The sequence below is a fragment of the Eublepharis macularius genome, chromosome 1 (genome assembly GCF_028583425.1).
Source record: "Eublepharis macularius isolate TG4126 chromosome 1, MPM_Emac_v1.0, whole genome shotgun sequence".
Taxonomy (NCBI): domain Eukaryota; kingdom Metazoa; phylum Chordata; class Lepidosauria; order Squamata; family Eublepharidae; genus Eublepharis; species Eublepharis macularius.
This window is the reverse complement of record NC_072790.1, coordinates 252,712,297-252,733,697: the sequence shown is the minus strand read 5'-3', so window position 1 is coordinate 252,733,697 and position 21,401 is coordinate 252,712,297. Positions and strand designations below refer to the sequence as shown.

The following is a 21,401-nucleotide window of genomic DNA, read 5'->3' as shown; positions in this document are numbered from 1 at the left end:
GTCAGCTTCATCGAGCAACTCTGAGAAGCGAGGGGGGAGACATTTCCCCCCTGCCGCCTGTCATCTTGCTGCTCAGAATTGTATACCTCTCTCGCATGCCAACCAAAAAAGGATCCGTGCTTTGTAAATTCAAGAGGAACTTGTTGGGCCGGCTAGTGGGCTGGCCACCGAGCCACCTAGGTTCTTTACTCAGATTTGGGAGCAAAGCGGCGGTCTAGCAGGGAGGACCTGGGCTGGGTCACCCGGTTCTGGGCTGGATTTATCTGCCACCCACCGAGGCTCCTTATGCCAGGGTAAGGAGGCTGCAAGCACAGTCTTGCAAAACGCCTGCCCAAAAGTTAGCCCTCTCTAGCCCGGTGAGCCACAAGACGTCTGTTAGGAATTTATTTCTAAACAAAGAAGCAAATCCCAAGTTTTAAACGCGTCTCTGCCTGCACACCCAGTGGAAATCGTCACTGGCCAGAGGCAAGCAAAAAATACGGACATTTACAAGCCCACACAGACAAGCAGAAAGGCCCTCTCGGTGGCCCTTTGGATCTGTTCCTTCGGCTTTTTGGGAGGGGGCTCTCAGCGGTGGGCAGTTACCACCGTCCCTTTACTGGGATGCAGGATTTAATAAGCCAACTTGCCCATTACACGGTGGAAGTGCCAAGTGCCTTGTGGGTCAGCTGGAAAAGGGAAATGTGGTCGGAAGGAGACTTGGCAGACTGCAGGAGCCCAGGCAAGAGCCAGCCCGCGCGGGAGGAGGCGAGTCTTAGGGCTGCCCGCCGTGGCTGTCTTGCTGCACCCAGGGTCTTGGCTTATGGCCTGCTCTTCTGTCTTTCTCTCTCCACGCCAAGGCTGGAGTTCAAGGTGAAGAAGGATGGGTGGGGCCCTTGGGGAGCTGCCGGGTCCCGTCAAATCCAGTTCCAGATCTGCCAGGGGGACTTAGCTCTCCTCCGCAACAACGGCAAAGTGCTGGTCGTCAGCATTGGACCTGGCTTGCCCCGAAACGCCCGTGAGTTTGCTGTCTCTCGCTTGCAGAGGATGAAAAGGGGGGGGGGCTGTTGCTTAAAATAAGAGGGTGGGGCAGCCAGGGTGGCCTGGCCCTTGATTGAGATGCTTAGGGCATTAGCCAGGGACCATCGCAAGAAATTGCCCCGTTGGTTTAGCAAGTGCCCCAGGATCTTTGGAGCGAGACCTTCGCTGTGCTTCAAATGCAACTCTGGAGAAACGCAGCCACTATTGAAACTGAGATTTCAGGTGCGCTTTGGGGACTGGCCTTGCGCGTGCTTCCGGGGAGCAGGGACTTTGCCTTGCACTGAATGGCCGCTTCAGCAAACCCCAAAGGAGTAAAACTCCTCCCACATCATTTACAGTTACAGGCTCACCCCAGTAAGAATGACTGGTTTTGTGGCTGCCCCCTTCCTCCTTAACACTTGCAAAACTGACTTTTAGACTTCTCTTCTGGGTCGGGTTACTCAGGGGTTGCTGAATAAGGGTCCAAGTTCTTTGGGAAAGAGAAACGGGATCTTGCTGGTATCTCGCCCAAGCACCGCAGTCCTACAACTCCCATCCCATGTTCACTGGGGGTATTGGGGTCCGGGAAGGCGACCAGCCCCTTGGGGGAGGGTAGCTGCCAAGAACGGAGAGTGCAGCGGGTGTTAGACCCCTGCAAGGGTCGCCCCCACACTGGGTGGGTTCCAAGGGGATTGGGGCCCGCTTCACCTGGAGAGCTGACCGCAGGTGCTCCCATTTCAGGGCCCACCCGGAAGGATGCCAGGAAGAGCCAGTACCCGAGTGGGGCCCCTGCCTTGGGCTGGAACGCCGCGACCGCTGCAGGTAAAAGAGCATCCTTGCTGGAAGAAATGCCGCAGCTCCACGGCAGAGCACCCATGTTGCATGCAGAAGGTCTTGGATCCCGGAGGGATCCAACCTCGGTCCTTCTGGTTCAGTGTCCCGTCGCACACAGTAACCAAACAGCTGCCCTGGAGAGCCAGCAATCAGGGCCGAAAGGCACAGAGACCTCCCAGCACTGGGAGTCGGAAACTGACGGCCTCTGGACGTGGACGACGGCTCGCAGCCACTGTGGGCCTTGTCCTCCATGAATGGGTCTGCAGGAACACGACTCCTGTGAAGGAGCCTCGGCTAGCAGCAGGTGTCTTAAACGGCCCCTCTTTGCTAGGGCCCTGCTGGTCAGAGCAGGAGACGCTGAGGACTCAGGTCTTGATTCAGGATAAGGCCCCTTCATACAGTCAAATGCAAAGCCAGAGAATGCTTTGGCCCTGTCCCAAAATGGTTCCAGCGCATCCCATAATAGCGCTCTGAAGACTGGGCTGGAGGACACTTGGAGAGAGAACCTGAATAACAAATACGTTAGTTTTGTTTAGAGGTGGGGGAAAATGGCAAAAGTTGGGGAGACGGAAAGTGTGGAGGGCCAGATAAAATGAAGGGGGGTGACTCACCTGAAGTTTCTGAACAGGGGGGCTGTCTTGTTGTGGGGAGGGTTTGGGATGCCCCCTGCGAGCCTCCCCATTTCAAAGGGGCTTCTCTGAGCTCAAGTTTCTGCGGGGGGTGGCTGGGCCCGCCGGTTCTCTTGCCTCCTCTCCACCCCTCCTCCTCCCTGGCCAACTGATGCCTTCTCCTCTTTGCCTCTTCACAGGCCCGAAGGGACACGGCCGGGGCGGTGGCGGAGGGGCCAGGGCGCAGCAGCCTCGCCTATCCATGTCCCGCCAGGTCAGCATGGAGCAGCCCAGCCTGCCCCGACAAGGGGCCAGCCCCAGAGCCAAAGCGGCCCCCTCCCATCTCAACCTGGACTTCATGAACGTCCCGGACCAGGGCGTGGCTGGGTGAGTGAGCCTTCGCGGCAGAGGAGGCAGCCGTGCCCCTTCCCCAAACTCTGCCCTGGGCCGCATCCTTTCAGGGAGCCTGGAAGTTGGGGCTGAATCTCCTCTTCCCCTTTACAGCCTTAGGTGGTCGTCTGGGTCATTCTGCCTTCTGCCGAGTCCTGCACGGCAGCCGCTCCAGGGCGGGAGGGAAGGGCTCTGATCGGGTGGGTTCGCCCTTTGCTGGCCTCGTTTTTCAGAGGGGGAGGACACCGCAGCCTGCCCCAACTGGGGCTGCTCCATTCACGGCTCCTCTGAACAGGGCAGCCACGGGCCTCCTTCCTGTCCCCAACCTGTACTGCTTCCTTTTCAGCCTGCAGCGGCGCCTCTCCAAGGAAGCCAAGCCCGTCCCAGGAGGAGGCCGGGCCAAGCCCAAGCCTAGGCCCAAGCCTCAGCCTCGCCTCCCGCAGTGCCGGGCGCTGTATGCCTACGATGCTCAGGACACGGACGAGCTCAGCTTCAACGCAGACGACTTCATTGAAATCATCAAGGAAGGTGAGCCGGGGTTTGGGATGGTCAGCAGGGACTTCGGGGGCATCCCTCCTAGTCCCCTGCCCGTGCTGGAGTTCAGGAGCTGCAGATAAAGAGAACCTCCATGGACAGAGGCAGCATAGCTTATGGGGACAGCCAGCTTCTTCGTGCTGTTTGTAAGGGGCGTCTGGCTGGCTGTTGGAAATGTGGGGGTTGGAGCCTGTGGATGTGTTCCGCTGACGGTGGCCCTTTCCACTGGGGGTGGGGGGTGAGGAAAGACGTGGTGGTCTATGCTCCGGGGAGGTGGTGGGCTGCCCCCATGAGCGGTATGGAAACACCCAGGGTCAAGCCAGGGCGCTGGGCTGTGCAGGTCCTTTGGCCGGGGGGGGGGGGGGCTGCCTGTTCTGCAGGCTTTTCCCTGGAGAGGAGACGGCTGCTTCCTGACGCTTCTCCATTTGCAGACCCTTCCGGCTGGTGGCAGGGTCGCATCCGGGGCAAAGAAGGCTTGTTCCCAGGGAACTACGTGGAAAAGATCTGAGGGGGAGAAGTCGCTCCAGCTCAAGCAGGGGAGGTGAGAGGCCGCCCCCTCCTGCTCGCCAGCTGCTCTGCTCTTTGCCACAAGACTGCCGAGGACCACGCCGGACCCAGGAGGGCGCTGGCTGTGGGAGGTCCCCCCCAGGCATCTTCCTCCAAAATCTGTCACAATCAGGAGAGCACGTGGCACCTTGGGAAATGGGCAGGGCGGGTTACCGCCACTCCTTTGAAATCCCAGCTGGGATGGAAGGCCTCCTTTTTCTTCTATTGTGCAAAGACAACGGAAATTATTTTGTACACTAACTGCTGCTTCCTCGCCCCTGTGCACGGCCCTGCCTTGCAAGCGACGCAGAGTAATTCCAGCATCCCGGGACTTTGGCCCAGAGACTGTGGGGAGGGATACCTGCCTTTCGGCTGACTCTGGACCAAAAGGGAGAAGACAGGCACCTGGGGCTGTGACTGTCGCATCAAGCGAAAAATGTCCAGGCAGGGGGTCAAAGAAACTGCTGAGCAACGCTTCTCATGGGAGACTTTTGCCTCTGTTATACAGAGGGGCAGGCGGATTGGAAACTCTGCAAGGGCAAGAGAAATGTATTCTTTGCGAGAGCTGCGGGTGGATTGACTAGAAGCCACCTGAAGCTCAAGCCTCAGTTGGAGAGGGCAGTGCGCAATCTGGAGGAGGGGCAAGTGCGGGGGGGGGGCTTGGAATAAATTATGTACATTTGAGACCTTTTCTGAAATGAGCTTTATTTCTGGGTGCCTTCAAATTGCAGAAATGGGCGGGGGAGCATCCTGCGGAGCGAATCGGGCAGGTTCCTTTTGCCTGATCCTCTCAGGGCTAGACTGGGAAAGGGGTGAATGTACTGCCGAGAGCCACCCTTCAGCCGACAAAGGGCTGCAAGTGGTGCGCCCCCTCCAGCCACTGCCTGGCCACCCTGTGCTCACATTCAGAGCAGAGGGGAAGCCCCCAAGAAAGGAGGTCTTCCTTTCCAGGAGATTCGGGTGAGGCAAAAGGAACTCCCTCCCATGCAGAAAAGGGTGCAGGCCCTGACTCCAAAGGCTTTCAAGGGGGAAAGTGAAAATAGCACCCGCTGTGTTGTCATGATACTTAAGTGGAACCTCCAGGTGCAGAGGCAGTAGATCTGACTCTCTCAGGCTAGACAGGCAAAGATCTGCTTTCCTACCCCATTTATGGTCTGGATGGGCCTGCTGGCCACTAGAGGGCACTGGATTCATTTGGTTTTATCCAGCAGCGCTATGGTCCTCCTTAAAGGCAGACGCCAAATACTGAAACAAAAGACCGTCCCTACGGGCAATCGCAGGTGCCAAATATTCAGAAAATCTTTTGGCAATTTCGCATCAAAGTATGCAGAGAATTCTTTGGGGAATGAAATTCCAGTGCAGGAATCCTCTTTGCCCCTCCCCTCAAGATGCTCTTTGCAGACCCAGCACGAGAGAGCGTGGTGTCCCACCTGCCTACGGGGTTAAAGCGGGGTAAGAAAAAGTCCACTTTTTTTTCCTAGCAGGAGACATGAGCGCACACCCAGGCACTACTTGGTTAGAAATCCGAGTGCTCTCTCATGCTGCAGAAGGGTATTAAAATTCCTAGCTCAGAGATACGCACCCTGCAGCTCACAAACTGCCACGTTTGCAATTACTATCAACTGAAAGATCCACACACACACCCTCTTGGGTGCACACTCTTGACATAGTGAGGGGGTTTGAGTGTATCAGTGAAGCTGAGAGCAACACCGTCAGGAGCACAGGTTTGGTCGAGAGCCTAAACTCCTGGAAGAGTCACTCAAGGCGGAATGGTCAAAGCTGAGACACCAGATGAAGATGCATGCATCCACCCCCTTCAGGAATCAATGGCCACATCAGCAGAAGAGAACTGACTATGCCAAGTTGGATTCAGAAAAGGAAGAGGCACCAGAGATCACATTGCAAATGTGCAATGGCTAATGGAACATACCAGGGGATTTCAGAAGAAAACCAGCCTGCGTTTTATAGATGACAGCAAAGCTTTTGTCTGTGTGGATAGTGAAAAGCTATGGTGGCTGTTAAAAGAAATGGGGGTGCCACAACATCTGATTGTTTTGATGCGCAGCCTGTACTCTGGTCAAGAGGCTACTGTCAGGACAGAACATGGGGAAGCAGAACGGTTTTCAATTGGCAAAGGTGTCGGACAATGTTGTATATTATCTCCCTATCTGTTCAACCTATGCACAATTATACAGGAAGCTGGATTAGATTTAGAGGAGAGGGGAGAGAAAATCGGTAGAAGGAACATTAACATTTTGAGATATGCAGATGACACCACATTACTAGCAGAAAATAGCGAAGACTTGAAACGACGACTGACGGAAATTAAAGGAGAACGAGCCAAAGCAGGGTTACAGCTGAACATCAAGAAGACAAAAGTAATGACCGCTGAGGAATTACACCATATTAAAGTTGGCATTGAGGAAATTGAAATTGTTCAAAATTTTCTATTCCTTGGCTCAATCATCCACCAAAAGGGAGACTGCAATGAAGAAATCAGAAGACTGAGATTTGGAAGAGCAGCTGTGAGGGAGCTAGAAAAGATCCTTAAAGTTAAAGATGTCTCTCTAGGGACCAAGATCCGATCAATGGTGACAGTTTTTTCAAGGTGCAAACCAAATGCTAACCCCAGGCCTCACCATGCAAAGGCTTTGTCCGCTTTCCTGAATATTGGGACTGGTACCTATTTAGGAATGGGGCGCAGAATAGCCACAGTTGGCCCCTGGGGCACAGAATAGCAACAGTTGGCTCCTGGGACACAGAATAGCCACAGTTGGCTCCTGAGCCACTGAGTATCCCTGCCCTACAAGCTTTTAAATGCATTACAACTACAGTCAAAGGAATTATCTGAGAACCACCATTCGGAGCCCAATTCTTGCTTTAATATGTTCATTTCACAGATGTGCCCCCTGCTCTCTCCTACCCTCAATTCTTCACCCACTAGAAAATATACAAAACCAACCATTTCCCCCCCTTTCGATCTGAAAAAAGCACACAAGATATACCTGAAGTGCGTGCAAGGGCAAAAAAGGACATACGACCGGGGGTGGCCACTGAATCAGCCAGGATGGCTGCCACAGGGAGGGAGGCAGACAGACTCTTTCTTCTGGTGCGCACATACTTGCATGATGGTGCTATGGGACTTCAAAGGACAGGCCAGGGCATTGATGGGATCTGCTTCTGGACTGTGTCGGGGGGGGGGGGCCCAAGCAGAGAAGCCAAGATACAAAAATACTTCTGATGGCCATCTCTGGGTCAGAATCGTTGACTGCAAGGGCTCACCCGCAGGGACTGGAGGAGAGCAGGCAAAAATGCTGCCAACCTTCCTCCCCCCCGCCCCCGGCCTGCCCATCTCCAAAACACGGAAAGTTACAAAACTGCTCAGCTGATGCCTGCTGCCCGATTTCAGAGCTCTGCCTGCCAATCCGAATGCAAGACCCAAGGGCTCTTTTTCTGCACCCTTTAAATGAATATGGTTGTTCCCCTGAGTGGGAAAATTGGCCAGTCCACAGACGCGGGGGGATAAAAATATCAGTAACGTCTATAGTCAATATGTATTTCTCAATAACACATTTTCAGTGTACAAAGTGACTACGTGCTTATATAAATACTGATATTTTTTAAAATCTTACAAAAATCAATCAACATTCCAAGTATAGAGGATCACACTGCAGTCAAGGTACACGTTTGTAGATTCAATAACAATGTCTCCTGATTGTCGGCCGTGATTATACACTCAATATCAACCCCCCAATATCGTGGGAATAATGTGGTCTCTTTTTCTTTAAGTGCACAGGAGATGGATGCTCAGGTGGGAACCACAGAAAACAGGATTAGACTGTTCTTTTGCGTTCAAAACTTACCTGGAGTAACGATGTTCCTACCTGGGCATCCATCTCCTGTGCACCTAAAGAAAAAGACAGAGAGACCGCATTATTCCCACAATACCGGGGATTGATATTGAGTATATAATTGTGGCCGACAATCAGGAGACACTATTATTCCAGAAACATGTAGCTTGACTGCAATGTAATTGTCTATACTTGGAACGTTGATTGATTTTTGTTAAGAGTTTTAAAAATATTTATCAGTATTTATATAAGCACGTAGTCACTTTGTACACTGGAAATTTGTTATTGATAAACACATATTGACTATAGATGTGATATTTTTATCCCTGTGGCTGTGGGCTTACCACTTCTTGCCTTAGGTCTGTATACTGGGGGGAGGCTCTTTGGTGTGTGTACTCGAGGGGAAAGACCAGAGCTCGACTCAAGGAAAGGCATTTGTCAGGACGGAGGTCTCCCCTCGCCCTTCAAATATACATGGTGGCACCAGCAATGAGCCGAAGTGGAATCACCTTCGTAGCAACTGAGGGAGGCAGAAGAGCCAGTGGGGTAGGGGGAAAGCGAGAAGATGCCCGTATCCGGCAGCCAGTGCCCAGCACGTGCTTCCTATAGAACGTGCAAAGCCAGGGCTCTTTGCAGCAGCTGCAGCCGTTGAGAGTCTCTGTCCCGACAGCCTGACATTGGCACCAAAGTCTACTGCTGGTGAATTGCCTTCTGTCCCCCATAGGGGTACCTCAAGGGGATTTAGCATGTGGTTGAATGGAAAATAGCACACACGTGTGCACACAACACACGCTTGCTCTTAAGGGGGTCTTTCTGGGCCCATTTGCAAATTGAAGACCTTCAAGTCACCTGCCTGGTTGTTGCAAGGGCTGAGCCAAGGCTGCTGAAGGGGCAGGGGGCCAGGACTGGGGGCCCTGCAGGGAGGCTGCCCCTGCAAGATGGTTTGTCTCCCTCCCCATTTCAGTTATTCTGAGTTCTTGTCTCAGCCTGGCCCAGAGTGTGCTGGTTTCATCTCTTTTTCCTCTCTCTCTCTCTCTCTCTCTCAGAAGGCTATCACCAAAGACATCCTTGTAAAGAGCAGGCAAGGCCAGGAATCTGCCTTGAGTGTGTCAAACTTTTGCCTCTTAGAATCATGGGCCAGAATACAGGTGCTGACTTTACGCTGGGAAGCGTAGTTTTAAAAAGATAGAGCTGGCAGAGATCGCTCCTCAGAGGGTTTTGAGGGAACCATCAGAGGTGAAGATGAAATTAACAAACCCTCCAAGGAGGAGTGATCTCTGCAGGCTCTGTCTTTTTAAACTGTTCTCATGTAGGGAGGTGAAACTGAAGCGTCCCCGTGTAAGATGTCTTGTACAGAGAGTCTCTCAAGCCTCTACTGAAGCAGGGCAGAGTTGGGGCCCCGGATGCTGGAAATCACATTTGATCAGTACGACTCGCCTTCCCTCAGCTGGGAAAAGAGGCAGTTAAGGAGAGGCGACTGGTAGTGGCCAAAGCTGCCCCAGTGCTGGGATTCCAAGAATGTGGTTTGGATCCTGCTACTCTTAGGTGAATTTGCAACAGGTTTACAGATGGCAGCCAAAGAATGCTTGTAAATGGTTCCTTGTCCTCTTGAAGGAGAGTGGCGAGTGCCTCAGGGATCGGTCCTGGGCCACGTGTTGTTCAGCATCTTTAGAAATGATTTGGATTAAGGAATAGAGGGGAAGCTTATTAAATTTGCAGGTGATACTAAATTGGGAGGGGGTAGCAAATACAACAGAAGACCGAATCAAGATTCACGGTGATCTCGACAGACTGGAAAACTGGGTGAAATTTAACAAAACGCATTTCAACAGATAAACGTAAAGTTCTGCCTTTAGATAGGAAAATTCAAAGGCATTCTCGTGTGGGCGGAGGGGGGGACTTCACACGAAGTGAGAGCACTTTGCTTTGCTCTGGTTAGACCTCACTTGGAGTACTGTGGTCAGTTTTGGGCACCACAGTTTAAGAAGGATGTGGACAGGCTGGAATATATCCAAAGGTCAACGAAGATGGTGAAGAGGCTGGAGACCAAGGAGAGGTTAAAAGAACTGGGTATGCTTAGCCTGAAGAGGAGGGAGGACTTCCCGACAGAGCAGTTCCCCCGTGGAACAGGCAAACTTGGAAGTGGTAGACCTCCTTCTTTGGAGATTTTTAAGGAGAGGCCAGGTGGCACCACAATAGCCACACGGATTCTATGACTCGGTATGAGTTTAGGCAGAATGTGGATGAGCTGGTGCTCGGCTCTCACGGCCCTTTCACGCATGCCCAAGGTAATGCCGATCAGCACTTTGGGGTCAGGAAAGAATTTCCCTCCAAGCCTGATTGGCCAGAGGATCTGGGAGGTTTCTGGCCTTCCTCTGAGCACAGAGCAGGGGTCACTGTGGGAAGGAGATACAATAACAACATTCGATTTATATACCGCCCTTCAGGAGGACTCAGAACGGTTTACAGAGCATGTTGTTATCTCCACAATAAACACCCTGTGAGGTGGGTGGGGCTGAGAGAGCTCTGAGAGAGCTGTGACTGACCCAAGGTCACCCCCAGCTGGCTTTAAGTGGAGGAGTGGGGAATCAAACCTGGCTCTCCAGATTAGAGTCCTGCCTCTCTTAACCACTATACCAAACTGGCTCTGAATTTCCTGCATTGTGCAGAGGGTTGGTCTAGATGACCCTTTGGAACCTTCCAGCTCTGTATTTCTACATTATTGTACCAAATGCAAAATGGACGCAGATGCCAGACAGGCTGCAAGACGCCCACCTTAACAGCAGCAGGGGGTGGGGGGCATTGAACAGGCACAGCCAGAGCAGTGGGTGCCACTTAAGAGGAGGGGATAATTGGCTTCTGCAGTGAGAAGGATCTGTCAAGAACTCCCAGGCTCTTCCCTTTCTCTTCTCCCAGCGGGACAGGCTGCCTCCGGAACGGTCCTGTTGCAGACATTCCTAGGAGATGCAAGAGTCGCCCTCTCCCACAGCCCAGGGCTCCTAGTATCAGGACATGACCATGTTTAACCCCTGCTTCTCCTTCATGCAGGGACTGAGTGTGGCCTCTGCCAGCGGCACGCAGCTTACCAAGCGAGGGGCAGAGGAATACGCCTGTCTCGTAGCAGTGTTGTCTGAGCACAGCTGGGGGCAGATTTGGCATCAGGCAACTGTCTCCACTGCGCTTCTTTATAGGCAGCCCCCCGACCCCCCACCGCCACCCAAAGGCATGAAACTTCTACAAGTTTTTGTAGAAGTTTGTCTGTGTGTGCATGCTGGGGGGGGGGGTCTTCCATCTGAAGTGCTCTCATTGAAAGAAACAGAAGCTGGATAAACATCAGCCATCCATCCCCCTGCTTGGCATATTCCAGAAGATCATCTTGGGAGCTCTTTCTTTCAAGACAAAAAAGGGAATTAAAACTAATCAGATGTCTCAACTCAGAACTGTTTGCAACACAGGCAACTAACTTCAAGTCACCGACCAGCACAAGCCGCCCCCCCCCCCCGAAAAGCCTTCCACGGGCTCTGCTGCCAAGGCAGACAGGCATTAAACAGGTGCAGGGGGATCCCAACATGCAACTGAGAGCAACAACAGGCAGCCAACCAGTGGGCCATAACACAGGCCATCCTATAAATTCAGACTGTTTGGGGGTCTTGCGGCACCAACCACTCCCCTTCCCACGGGCCTTATCACAGCCTGAAGGTCTTCTCTCCCCAACAGCTATATACCCCCTTCCACGGTTTCCTTCCAGACAATCAGACTTCAGAACACAGGAACAAGACACTATTTCTCTCTTTAACCCAGTGTCTGACATGTAATTATAAGGATTTTTTAAAAAAAAAAAACTTAAAATGTGCAAACAATAATAAAATCAAAACTTAGCGCAGTCATCATTCTCTTCTCCACAAAAAAGCCCCCCCCCATCTTTACTAACCATTTATAACACAAAAAAAGATCTCAAAAAGGGAAACAGATTTGTCACTATTATTGTCTGAAATAAGAACTTACAACAGTCAGGCTTTGTTTTAAAGTATATGTTACAGGGTTGTTGTTTTTTTAAAAGACACACGCTTTGTTAATAAGCATTAGTGACTAGTTGAAAACAGAAAACCAAGTTACTAAAATAATTCACTTATGCACAAACTTAAAAAAAAAAAAGACAGACCTCCTCCCTCCTCCAGCAACTGAAACACTTTATGGGAGAAAAAAACCCTATTTCCTCCCAAACATGATTGGATAGGGAAAGGCATGTGCGTGTTAAGAGAACAGACACCTATTTTCCAAGCCTTTGTCAAGTTTGCAGCTATGCGCAACCCGTGTTGGACCCGACAGGTAGCGCGACACGTGCCAGCCATCTTCTTGGTCATGTGATCTAGGAATGTTGTCTGCTGAGGCCGGAGGGGACGCCAAGAGGGTGCTGCCGAGGGGGGGGGGAGGCAGAGATTCAGTACGATGATTTACAGCAGAATCGGTGCAGCAAAGAGGCTGAGTCGATGCCTGATTATTCAAAAGGCCCAACGGCAAGAGGAGGAAGGGGTTTCGCAGCAGGGCAATGTGGGAAGCAGACAGACCTGATTTGGGGGCGGGGGGGGGGGCACCGATGTCACAATTCTCTGGGCACTGCAACCTCCATGGAAATGAGCAGACAAAGGATGTCCCGCCCGTTTCACTGTGTCTTTTGCAACTGCGTTTCCTTAATGCACTGTGGCCCATGATAATAAGGGGGGAAGGGGGACAGCCACCCGTTTTTCCCCCCACCTTGGGCATCAAAGCATCTCGGACCCTGTGACGAGGCATGATTTTAGCCACAGGGTGCCCCTCGAGGTGAGGACTGCTTCCGATTTCCCAAGCGCCACCTTGCATTTGAGAAACAAAGGGAAGGATGTGTCCGTGTGTGCCAACACTCACAACGTGGGGCCACTCATTCAGCAGTGCCAAGAGCTCAATGTGGGTGGGGTGGGGGGAGAAGCCCCAGTATGACGGAGCTGCTGCTTGGCTTGAGCCCTTGCAGAGCGCAGGTGGGAAACGCCTCTCACGCCCCAATGCACTGTGGGAGAGGCTCATTTCGCCCCCCCCCCCTTGCCGGGGGTCCCAAGCTCAGGAGCAAGCCCCTTGTCAACAATCAGCGTCTTTTCCACTCAACCCACCGGCTGGACCCCACCAATCCAGCAGCGGCCCCTCCTCCCTGCACGTGTCCTCCCCTGATAGAGGAGACCTCTTGCACGAGGGGAAAGGAGTGGCCATAAGGAGCCCTGCAAGGCCCACCCAACAGCTTGGCTCAGCACCGTGGCAGGTTCTGACACTTTACTCCCATGACGAGGTCATTTCTCCAATCCCCTGTGTGTGTGTGGGGTGTGTGTGTGGGGGTGTGTGACAGGTACCTTTAAGTGACGAAAGGCAGAAAGATACTGACAGACAGACAGCGCAGCTTTCCCAGAGACTGTTCAGTGAGTTCTAGATGTGGAATCCCCTGCCCATGGGGGACCTTCGCAGGTCGCCGGCCTCCGAGCACACCAGAGGTCAATTCCTCTCTTCCACAGCCCTCAGCCAACAACACCGCCCTGCCTCCCCCGCCTCTCCCCCGCTGTGTGCTACCTGTGGAGCTGGCTGCTGGACTTCCAGGTCTCGACCGCTATTGCGAAAAGGCCAGCCCAACACCCGTGCGCACAGAATGTCCGCACACCAAGGCTGGGGGGAGGTGTGTGTGTGTGGGGGGGGGGGCTTGGTATGACTCCGCCCTGCAGAATGGCTTGAAAAGGTTAATACACATACAAAAGTGGCCACTTTATGATGAGCAGGTCAGAAAGACAGATTTGTGCAAGAGACAGAATTAACCCATGATTCCCTATGGGGGGGGGGGAGACTGAGCAGGGAGGGGGGAGTCGAGGACACCGACCAGTTCGCTACCTCCGGTTTTCCTCCTGCACCTGCAAAGGCAAAAACCAATACAACAAATGGTTTAAAAGAAGGTGAGAGTATTTGGGGGGGGGAAGTGGGTGGGATGAGGATGGAACGTGCCGTCTCCATAGGAAAGTCAGGAAACCTTCGGAAATCCCAGAGAGGGCCAGGAAAAAAAAACAACAGACCGACCGACAGACAGCAATTGCTCCCGAAAGAAGCTGGAGAGGGGGTCTCGCAAATCTGAGGCTGGGCAGGGCCAGGAGGTCACACAGCTGCCCAAATGTGGCAACGGCTTTGCACTGCTGTGTGATAAGGCTGGGTAAAGAAAGAGCGCTGGAAAGAAAAACTTGAAGCGAACCATTGCCTGCCTTTTACAATGATGACCAGAGCGCCTGTAGGAGTGATCGCAAGTGAGCCCCTGGCCCGTGGCCAGCAGCCACTGTTATGGGGGAGGTCTCAACGTCCAGTTCCCAACTTGCATCCACCTCAGAGCCATGGATAAGCCCTGCCACTGTCCCCAAACAGAGTCCTCAAGGGGGGAAAGCTCAGTGAGGCAGGGAGCAGGGGCTGCGAGACCGCTGACCTCGGGTTATAAACAAGGCTCCCCTCGACCCCTCCGCAATCACAGCTTATTTACCCAACTGAGTGAGAAGAGTGGTGGGATGCAGGGACACCCCCCCCCTTCCACTATGAACTTGGGGCACAGACCCGCCTGCCACCGCCATCCTGACGGACAGGTAAGCAGGGACTGGTCCCGGCTAGTTCTCCGCCCCAACGTTCTGCCGGGCTTTGATGAACGCCATCCCATGGGTGCGGAAGTGAGTTTTCAGGTTGAGTTGGCTGTCGAAGCACTTGCCGCAAACCGTGCAGGAGAGCTTCCCTTCGGCAGCCTGCGGGGAGCCGCCCTCGGGGTCGCCCCGAGCACTGGGCTCATCGGCATCGCCTGCCCCCCTCTTCTTCTTGTGGGTAATGAAGCGGTGGCGGTTGAGAGAGACCTGAGAAGTAAAGCAGAGCCCACACTCGCGGCACTGGTGGGCGCTCTCGCCTGTCCGGTGCTGGGGGATGTGTTCCTGGAAATCCGCTGCCGAGGAGGCGATGTAGCCGCATTTGCGGCAATGGTGCAGGGCTTTCCGGTCACCTTTGGGGGTCTTGGAAGGCGGAGTGGTGCTATCCGGCTCCTCACTGCACGAATCTCCTTCGTCAGAGGACAGCTTGCGTTTCCGGCTGGACGCCTGCAAAGACAGGGTTGAAAAAAGCAAGGAACCTTACATCATCAGGAGGACTTCTGCTTTTATTTTTATTTTATTACATTTATATTCCACTCTCCCCACAAAACACACACACACACACACACAAGAAGCAGTAAGATTCTAGTGCTACAGGTTGAGAGATGCGTAGCCAAGGTTCAAAAGCCAAACCAAAGGTGAATTCCACTTGGCCGCCACACGGCAGCAGTGGGCAGCAGCAGGGTCCCTTGAGAACCAGCCCCTTGCCCGCTTCCTTTCTCTGCACCCCCCTTCCCACACCACTCTCCCCTGAGACGGCACATCTGAGACGGCACGTCTGCTCGCCCTCTGCAGTACACTCAACATCTCCAGGCTGCTCCTTTGTGCTCTGCTGCCTGGTCTCTCCGCCCCACCCCACCCCATATCTCCCTCTCCATCAAAGAGCCTCTCCACACCCTGGATCCACCTTAACTGAGCTGCAAGTGACTGGCAAGCAAGGTCCTATGACGGGGAGAGGAGATTCCAGAGTTGTGATCTCTCCAGCGTCACAGAGGGACCAAGAGGGCCGGGGACCAAGAATGCAAGCTGAACCCCAGGACTTGGAGCAAGCCACGGGGGAATCGTCTTTGCTGCCCGAGAAAGGCAAAGGACGCAGGCTCCTCTGCTCTCTGTGCCTGCACACCAGCCCCTGCCCCCCAAAATGGTTGGCTCTCCAGGGGCTCACGCAACCCCTAACCGAACGTTCCACAACCCACGTGGGGGCTTGATCTATAGGCTGGAAAGCCCACTGCCTTCAAACACCCCACAAGCTTCTGACACCCCAAACCAAGTCAATTAAGTGAAGCACCTGCATGCACATTTATTACAACAGCACTATTTATCTTTTTTTATCTCTTGAGGATTTAAAAAAGGGAGGGATCCACAAAAAACCCTTGATATGGTCAATCCACCGCTACAGAAGGAATACGGGGCTTGCAAGAAGAACGTAAAAAAAAAAATAATCACAAGCTGGCATGCCGAGGCTGATGCGCCTGAGTTGCAGAGAATTCTTAGGGTGGAAGAGAGGCCCCCCCCGCCCCGCCCCCATGCCTACCTGAGAGTTCCTGCAGCCCAGGCGGGTGATGAGCACCTCCTGGCTGCGGGTCTCATCCGTCACTTTGATGCCGTGACGCACTTGGATGTGTTTCTCGAGGATGAGGCGGCTGCTGAAAGTCCGCTTGCCTTCGGTGCAGTACCTGGGCGGGAGGGGAGAGGAAGGCGGCGGTGAGAAGCCACAGAGAGTCTCGGGACGTTAGTTCAACATCCCTCCCCTCAAAAAGGTCTTCCCAGGCAGAGGAGGAGGATTAGATTAGAATTCAGGGGCCCTCCACTTCTGACACCTCCTGGCATGCCTCAGGTGCTAAACAAATCCTGTTTTATCAAACATCTCTCATGCACCCCCCCCCCCAGGTATTTTGCGCAGTCCACTTTTGTTGCGCTCTGTCATGGGATTTTTACTAATATATAGTTTTAGCTTCTAAGCTTCCTATAAGTTTGGTAGCAACATCCTCTGTCTGTTGAGCTCCACTGTAAATGCTCTGGTGAAGGCGAAAGGGAGGTGCCTTGCGTATGCGTATAGCGCATTTTATTATGCCGCTGAGTATACGTGTATGTATATATGTGTATTTTAAATGTTAGGATGTTTATATATTTATAATTTTAAACTGTGTAAATTGTTAGATGTATTTTAAATGTATGTAAAAATTGTTATCCGCCCTGAGCCTGCTGGTGTGGGGAGGGCGGAATATAAATCTAATAAATTAAATTAAAAATTAAATTCTTTGAAAAGGGCATTACGTGTGCCTCATTCCAAATACCCTTTCACCTACTTTCACTTTACTGTTCCTCTCTAGAAACTGCAACGTAGGTAAAGATCGTGAGACGGGGGAGTGTTTTAAATTAACAACGGACACGGCTCCAAGAAAAATAATGCATCGTGTGGCCTTGTTTTTCTTAGCATCCCCTTTATCAGTCCACAATTGTATCCCTCTGCTTTTCTAAAAGATAACAAGAGGTGCCAAAGAACCCTGCATAGTTTATATGACCTGCCAGCTCTTAGCAATTACTGCTAACTCTCCAAGATTTCACTGGCTTGAGGCTGTTTGTCTTTTGTAGACTATCTTGCCCACTGTAAACAATATCACTTTTAAATCTGTTTGCAAGAGGATATAAACGTGGGTGCCTACCTTGTTAGATACGCATTTTAGCTGAGTTGTTTAAACTGCATCACTTTATTTGTGTGTTCTTCTAATAAACTTTTTTATTTTATTTGCCAAATGTACTGCCTTGGTTTGAATAAGATCTAGAATCTTGGTTAGGGGTCTCGCTCTATCGGGGGACTGGAAAGAATCTCCTCGCATACCCATTAAAAGCAAATTTCTAGTCCCTAAGGATGCCCGAAATAGGCAGAGAAATGCTGGATGGAGGGAGATGGCAGAAAGGCTGCTCTGAAACCTGTTGATCATGAGAAAAGTGAGTTATAGTAACGATTTTAAACAACTTATTAAACAAATAATGAGAGAGAGAGAGAGGGCAGCTGAACAGCCCAAAATTTTAGCGGACCATAAGCTCTCCCAGTGGCCTTGGGAATACAGAGACTACTGAAACTATACACCTGCATATGAAATTCTGTGCATGAACACCTGAAGTTGGCTCATATTGAACCAGAAGCCCGTATAACCAATTATTTCCTACTTTGACGGTTAGAAGCTCTCCAGGTCTCAGGCAAAGAAAGGTGCTTCCTAACTCTTGCTACCTAAGATGCCGCTGAATCTCCCGGGGCTCTTTTGCAAGCAGAACAGGAGCTCTGCCTCGGTGATGGACAGAAATGACATCAGGCAATACGCGATGTTACATCCACCAGATGTGGCTTAAGCACATCAAGGGATGCTCTGACCATCCCTGAGAACTCCAGTTTCAACGGACTTCATGCACATCTTTTCTGGGTCTTTCCTCCCGTGGCTTGCAAGAGCAAGGGTGGCAGGAATGGCCAAAGCAAAGGGAGCTTTTTTGATGTGAGCGAGATCCAGGCCCAGGAGCACCCCAGAGACCAAGTAGATTTCCAGGGGACAAGCTTTCGAGAGCCAAAACTCCAATGTCCCAAGTAGCAGTTCTCAAGCAGAGACACTTCAAAGGAAAATTACGAAGTGAGATTGCTGAAATTGAGGTTATTTGCAGATTGGGATCAATGGAACCCCCCCCCCCCCCTGAATGAAATTAGAACACTGGATTTTTCTTGCACTACAGATGCTAATTTCCTGCACATTGCACCCATGCTGTATCAAGCTAGTTACAACATGTATTATAGCTAATTTACTGACACTCTAATTTGCAATACTCCCCTCCTCTGCTTGGAATATAAAGACTCCTATAGTTTTCCACTCCATGTATCTGACAAAGGGAGCTTTGACTCTTGAAAGCTCATATCCTGGACATCTAGTGGGCCTTTAAGGTGCTACTGGACCTGAATCCTGCTCTTCTACTACAGACTAACATGGCTACTCACCTGAAACTATTCTCACTATAAGCGGGCAAATGGCTTCCCCAGTTCTACCGCTGAGCCATGACCCTTTTACAAGGTAAACACTAGGGTATGAACTGTTTAGAGGTTCGATAAAAATACCAGCCCAAAAGACAGGCTCCTCCAAACACCTCCTAGCTCTTCCATCATGTCAACATCCTTCACTTGGGGCAAAGACCCCAAGTGTTCACATAGTGCAGCAACCCTGAAGGTGCTAACACCAGCTTTCTTTCTTTCTTGCACAGCTCCAATCTCAGAGCCAATTTTATTTATTTATTTAAAGTATTTATTATAATGGTAACATTTGATTTATATACCACCCTTCAGGACAACTTAACACCCACTCAGAGCAGTTTACAAAGTGTGTCAATGTTATCCCTACAACAATAATCCCCCTGTGAGGTGGGTGGGGCTGAGAGAGCTCTGAGAGAGCTGTGACTGACCCAAGGTCTCCCAGCTGGCTACAAGCGGAGGAGGGGGGAATCAAACCCGGCTCTGCAGATTAGAGTCCTGCCGCTCTTAACCGCTCTCATACCTCACCTTTCCACATTGTTCAAGGCACCTTACAAAATGATTTTTAAAAATTCCAAATTAAAAACCAAGCTAAAATCCCTCCCTCCCTTGCCTTAAAAGATGCCTGCCCTTCACACCCCCTCAAAAGCCTGGGCAAACAGGCAGGCCTTGCAGCGCCTTCCGAATATCTCCAAGGATGGGGCTTCCCTCACCTCCTCAGCGTCAATTCTAGAGAATAGGGTCCACAATGGAAAAGACCCGCGCTCTGGTCAATGCCCGACGTGCCACCCTAAGTATTGAAATAGCCAACAAATGGCTACCAGCCTCAAAGCGCCAGTTCAGGACCAAGATGGATGCATCTGGAGGCTTAGAGAGTGATATACAGAGCTGGGTGTCATCTGCAACCCCAAAGCTCTGGACGGTCTCATTCAGCGGCCTCATATAAACATACATTAAAGGGCATGGGTGAGAGACAAATCCCGCCCAGTTGATTCTGCACCTCCGGTGGAGACTCTTTGGCTGCTTCCACACACGCTGGATAATCCACTTTCAATACGCTTTAGTGAACATTTATAACTGATTTTCCATGTGTGGAACAAAAAATCCACTTCTAAAGGATAACGAAAGTGCATTGAAAGTGCATTATTCAACGTGTGTGGAAATAGCCTTTGTGTCCGGTCAGATTTTATTAAAAGTCCAGGAGCTCCCGGCAGCCTGGCCCCAAAGCGCCAAACTTCCCACCGCTTTCATAAGAGAAGCAGAACCCCGGCGGTACGGCTCCCCTTCCTTCACCGGCACAAAGCTGCCTGCCTATCAATTAGCACTTATCCCACTGACTTCCCCTACAGAAGAGCCTTCCATCAAAGCAAAAGAGAACAAAGTTGTGCGAATGTGAAGAAAACAGCTCCACCAAGCTCTTTCTCAGCAGCACAGGAGGAGGGAGGCTGGCTCATACCGGCAGGGGTAGACGCGTTTGATGCCCTCGTGGTTCACCCGGACGTGTCTCCGCAGGCTGGGGGCAGAGCAGAAGGAACGTTCGCACAAGCAGCACGGAAACTTCTTCACACACTGATGGGGGAGGAACCAGAGAGAGAGGCGATGCAGGCGATGGAAGGAGAACACGAACTCTTCCTCTCTCCCACGAAGCCCTCGCTGGCCCCTTACACCTCACCCCCAACAGACGTTTATAGATTTGTTAGATTTATAACCCGCTCTCCCCACAAGCAGGCTCAGGGCAGGTCACAGCATCATAAATGTCAATAAACATATCAATTCATAAAATACTAAAATATAAAATAAACCAATAAAAATAATCCACAAGGACCTCCAAGATGCGGCCCTCAACCCCTAATTTCAGTCACAAACTTGCTGCGGGGCAGGTGCGGTAGATCTGATTCAGACGGCCGAAGCGGAGCAGATCAGGCGAGGGACCGGCAAGACAGCCTGCCGGCTCCTCAACCCCAATCAGAACCACAGGCCCGGTAGAACATCTCCCTTTTGCAGGCCCGGAACTGTAACAGCACCCGGATCTCAACTGGGGGAGCGTTCCACTAGGTCGGGACCAGAGCCCAAAAGGCTCTGACCCTGGCTGAGGCCAGGCAAACATCCTCGGGGGCCAGGGATCACCAGGAGATGTTGAGCTGCAGAGTGCAACGCCCTCCGGGGAACGTACAGTGGGAGACAGTCCTGCGGATACGCAGGTCCGCAAAGGGATTCCAAGGTCAAAACCAGAACCTTGAGCTTCACTCGGAATTCAACTGGGAGCAAACGCAGCTGGCGCCGCACAGGTCAAATACGTGCCCTGAACAGGGTCCCTGTGAGGACACGCAGCGCCGCCTTCTGGACCGGTTGCAGTTTCCAGGTCAGTTTCAAAGGCAGCCCTGCACAGAGGGAGTTACAGTAGTCTAATCTGGAGGTGACCATCGCATGGATCGCTGCAGCTTGGTCTTGGGTAGAGAGGTAGGGGGCAAGCTGCCTGACCTGCCGGAGACAGGAGGCGGCAGATCTGGCAACCGAGAGGCCTGGGTCTCCACTGGTAGGGAAGCATCCAGAATCACCCTCAGACTCCTCACCATCGACACAGGCGTCAAAGGTGCCCAGTCAAGGGCTGGGAGCCGGATTCCTGAACTCGACAACCCATGTCCCAGATACAGGACCTCCGTCTTCACAGGGTTCAACTTCTGCTTCACCCACACAGTCTCAGAGTCCAAGGCCCTGGCCAGAACTCCCGCGGCAGCATCCGGCTGGCCGTCCATCAAGAGATATAACTGGGCGTCATCAGCATGCTGGTGACAACCCAGTCCAAAGCTTCGGGCCAACTGGGCAAGGGGGCGCATATGGGGCTCCTTTCTCACAGCCCCCCTGCTGACCCTTCTCCCTCCCCGTTGCTTGTCTTCTCCGCTTGCCACAACATCTTAGGGAGCGGGGACCTGCCTTGTATGGT

At 52.1% G+C, this 21,401-nt stretch overlaps 2 protein-coding genes across 5 annotated transcripts in view; one reads left to right on the top strand and one right to left on the bottom strand.

Moving 5' to 3' along the window:
• The window catches only part of LOC129342718 (unconventional myosin-Ie-like), a 59,058-nt gene extending 54,477 nt beyond the window's left edge, over positions 1-4,581 (top strand). The window contains exons 24-28 of the mRNA XM_054998623.1: positions 840-997; positions 1,741-1,821; positions 2,642-2,828; positions 3,178-3,359; positions 3,797-4,581. Of these exons, the coding sequence (XP_054854598.1) occupies positions 840-997; positions 1,741-1,821; positions 2,642-2,828; positions 3,178-3,359; positions 3,797-3,873 (685 nt within the window). The 3' untranslated portion in view covers positions 3,874-4,581. The remainder of the gene's footprint in view (positions 1-839; positions 998-1,740; positions 1,822-2,641; positions 2,829-3,177; positions 3,360-3,796) is intronic.
• A 6,984-nt stretch (positions 4,582-11,565) lies between these two features.
• The window catches only part of ZNF687 (zinc finger protein 687), a 32,773-nt gene continuing 22,937 nt past the window's right edge, over positions 11,566-21,401 (bottom strand). For all 4 annotated transcript variants that reach the window (XM_054998591.1, XM_054998598.1, XM_054998605.1 and 1 more), the window contains 3 exons: positions 19,914-20,026; positions 15,980-16,121; positions 11,566-14,892 (listed from right to left, as the gene is read on the bottom strand). In XM_054998591.1, the coding sequence (XP_054854566.1) occupies positions 14,419-14,892; positions 15,980-16,121; positions 19,914-20,026 (729 nt within the window). In that variant the 3' untranslated portion in view covers positions 11,566-14,418. The remainder of the gene's footprint in view (positions 14,893-15,979; positions 16,122-19,913; positions 20,027-21,401) is intronic.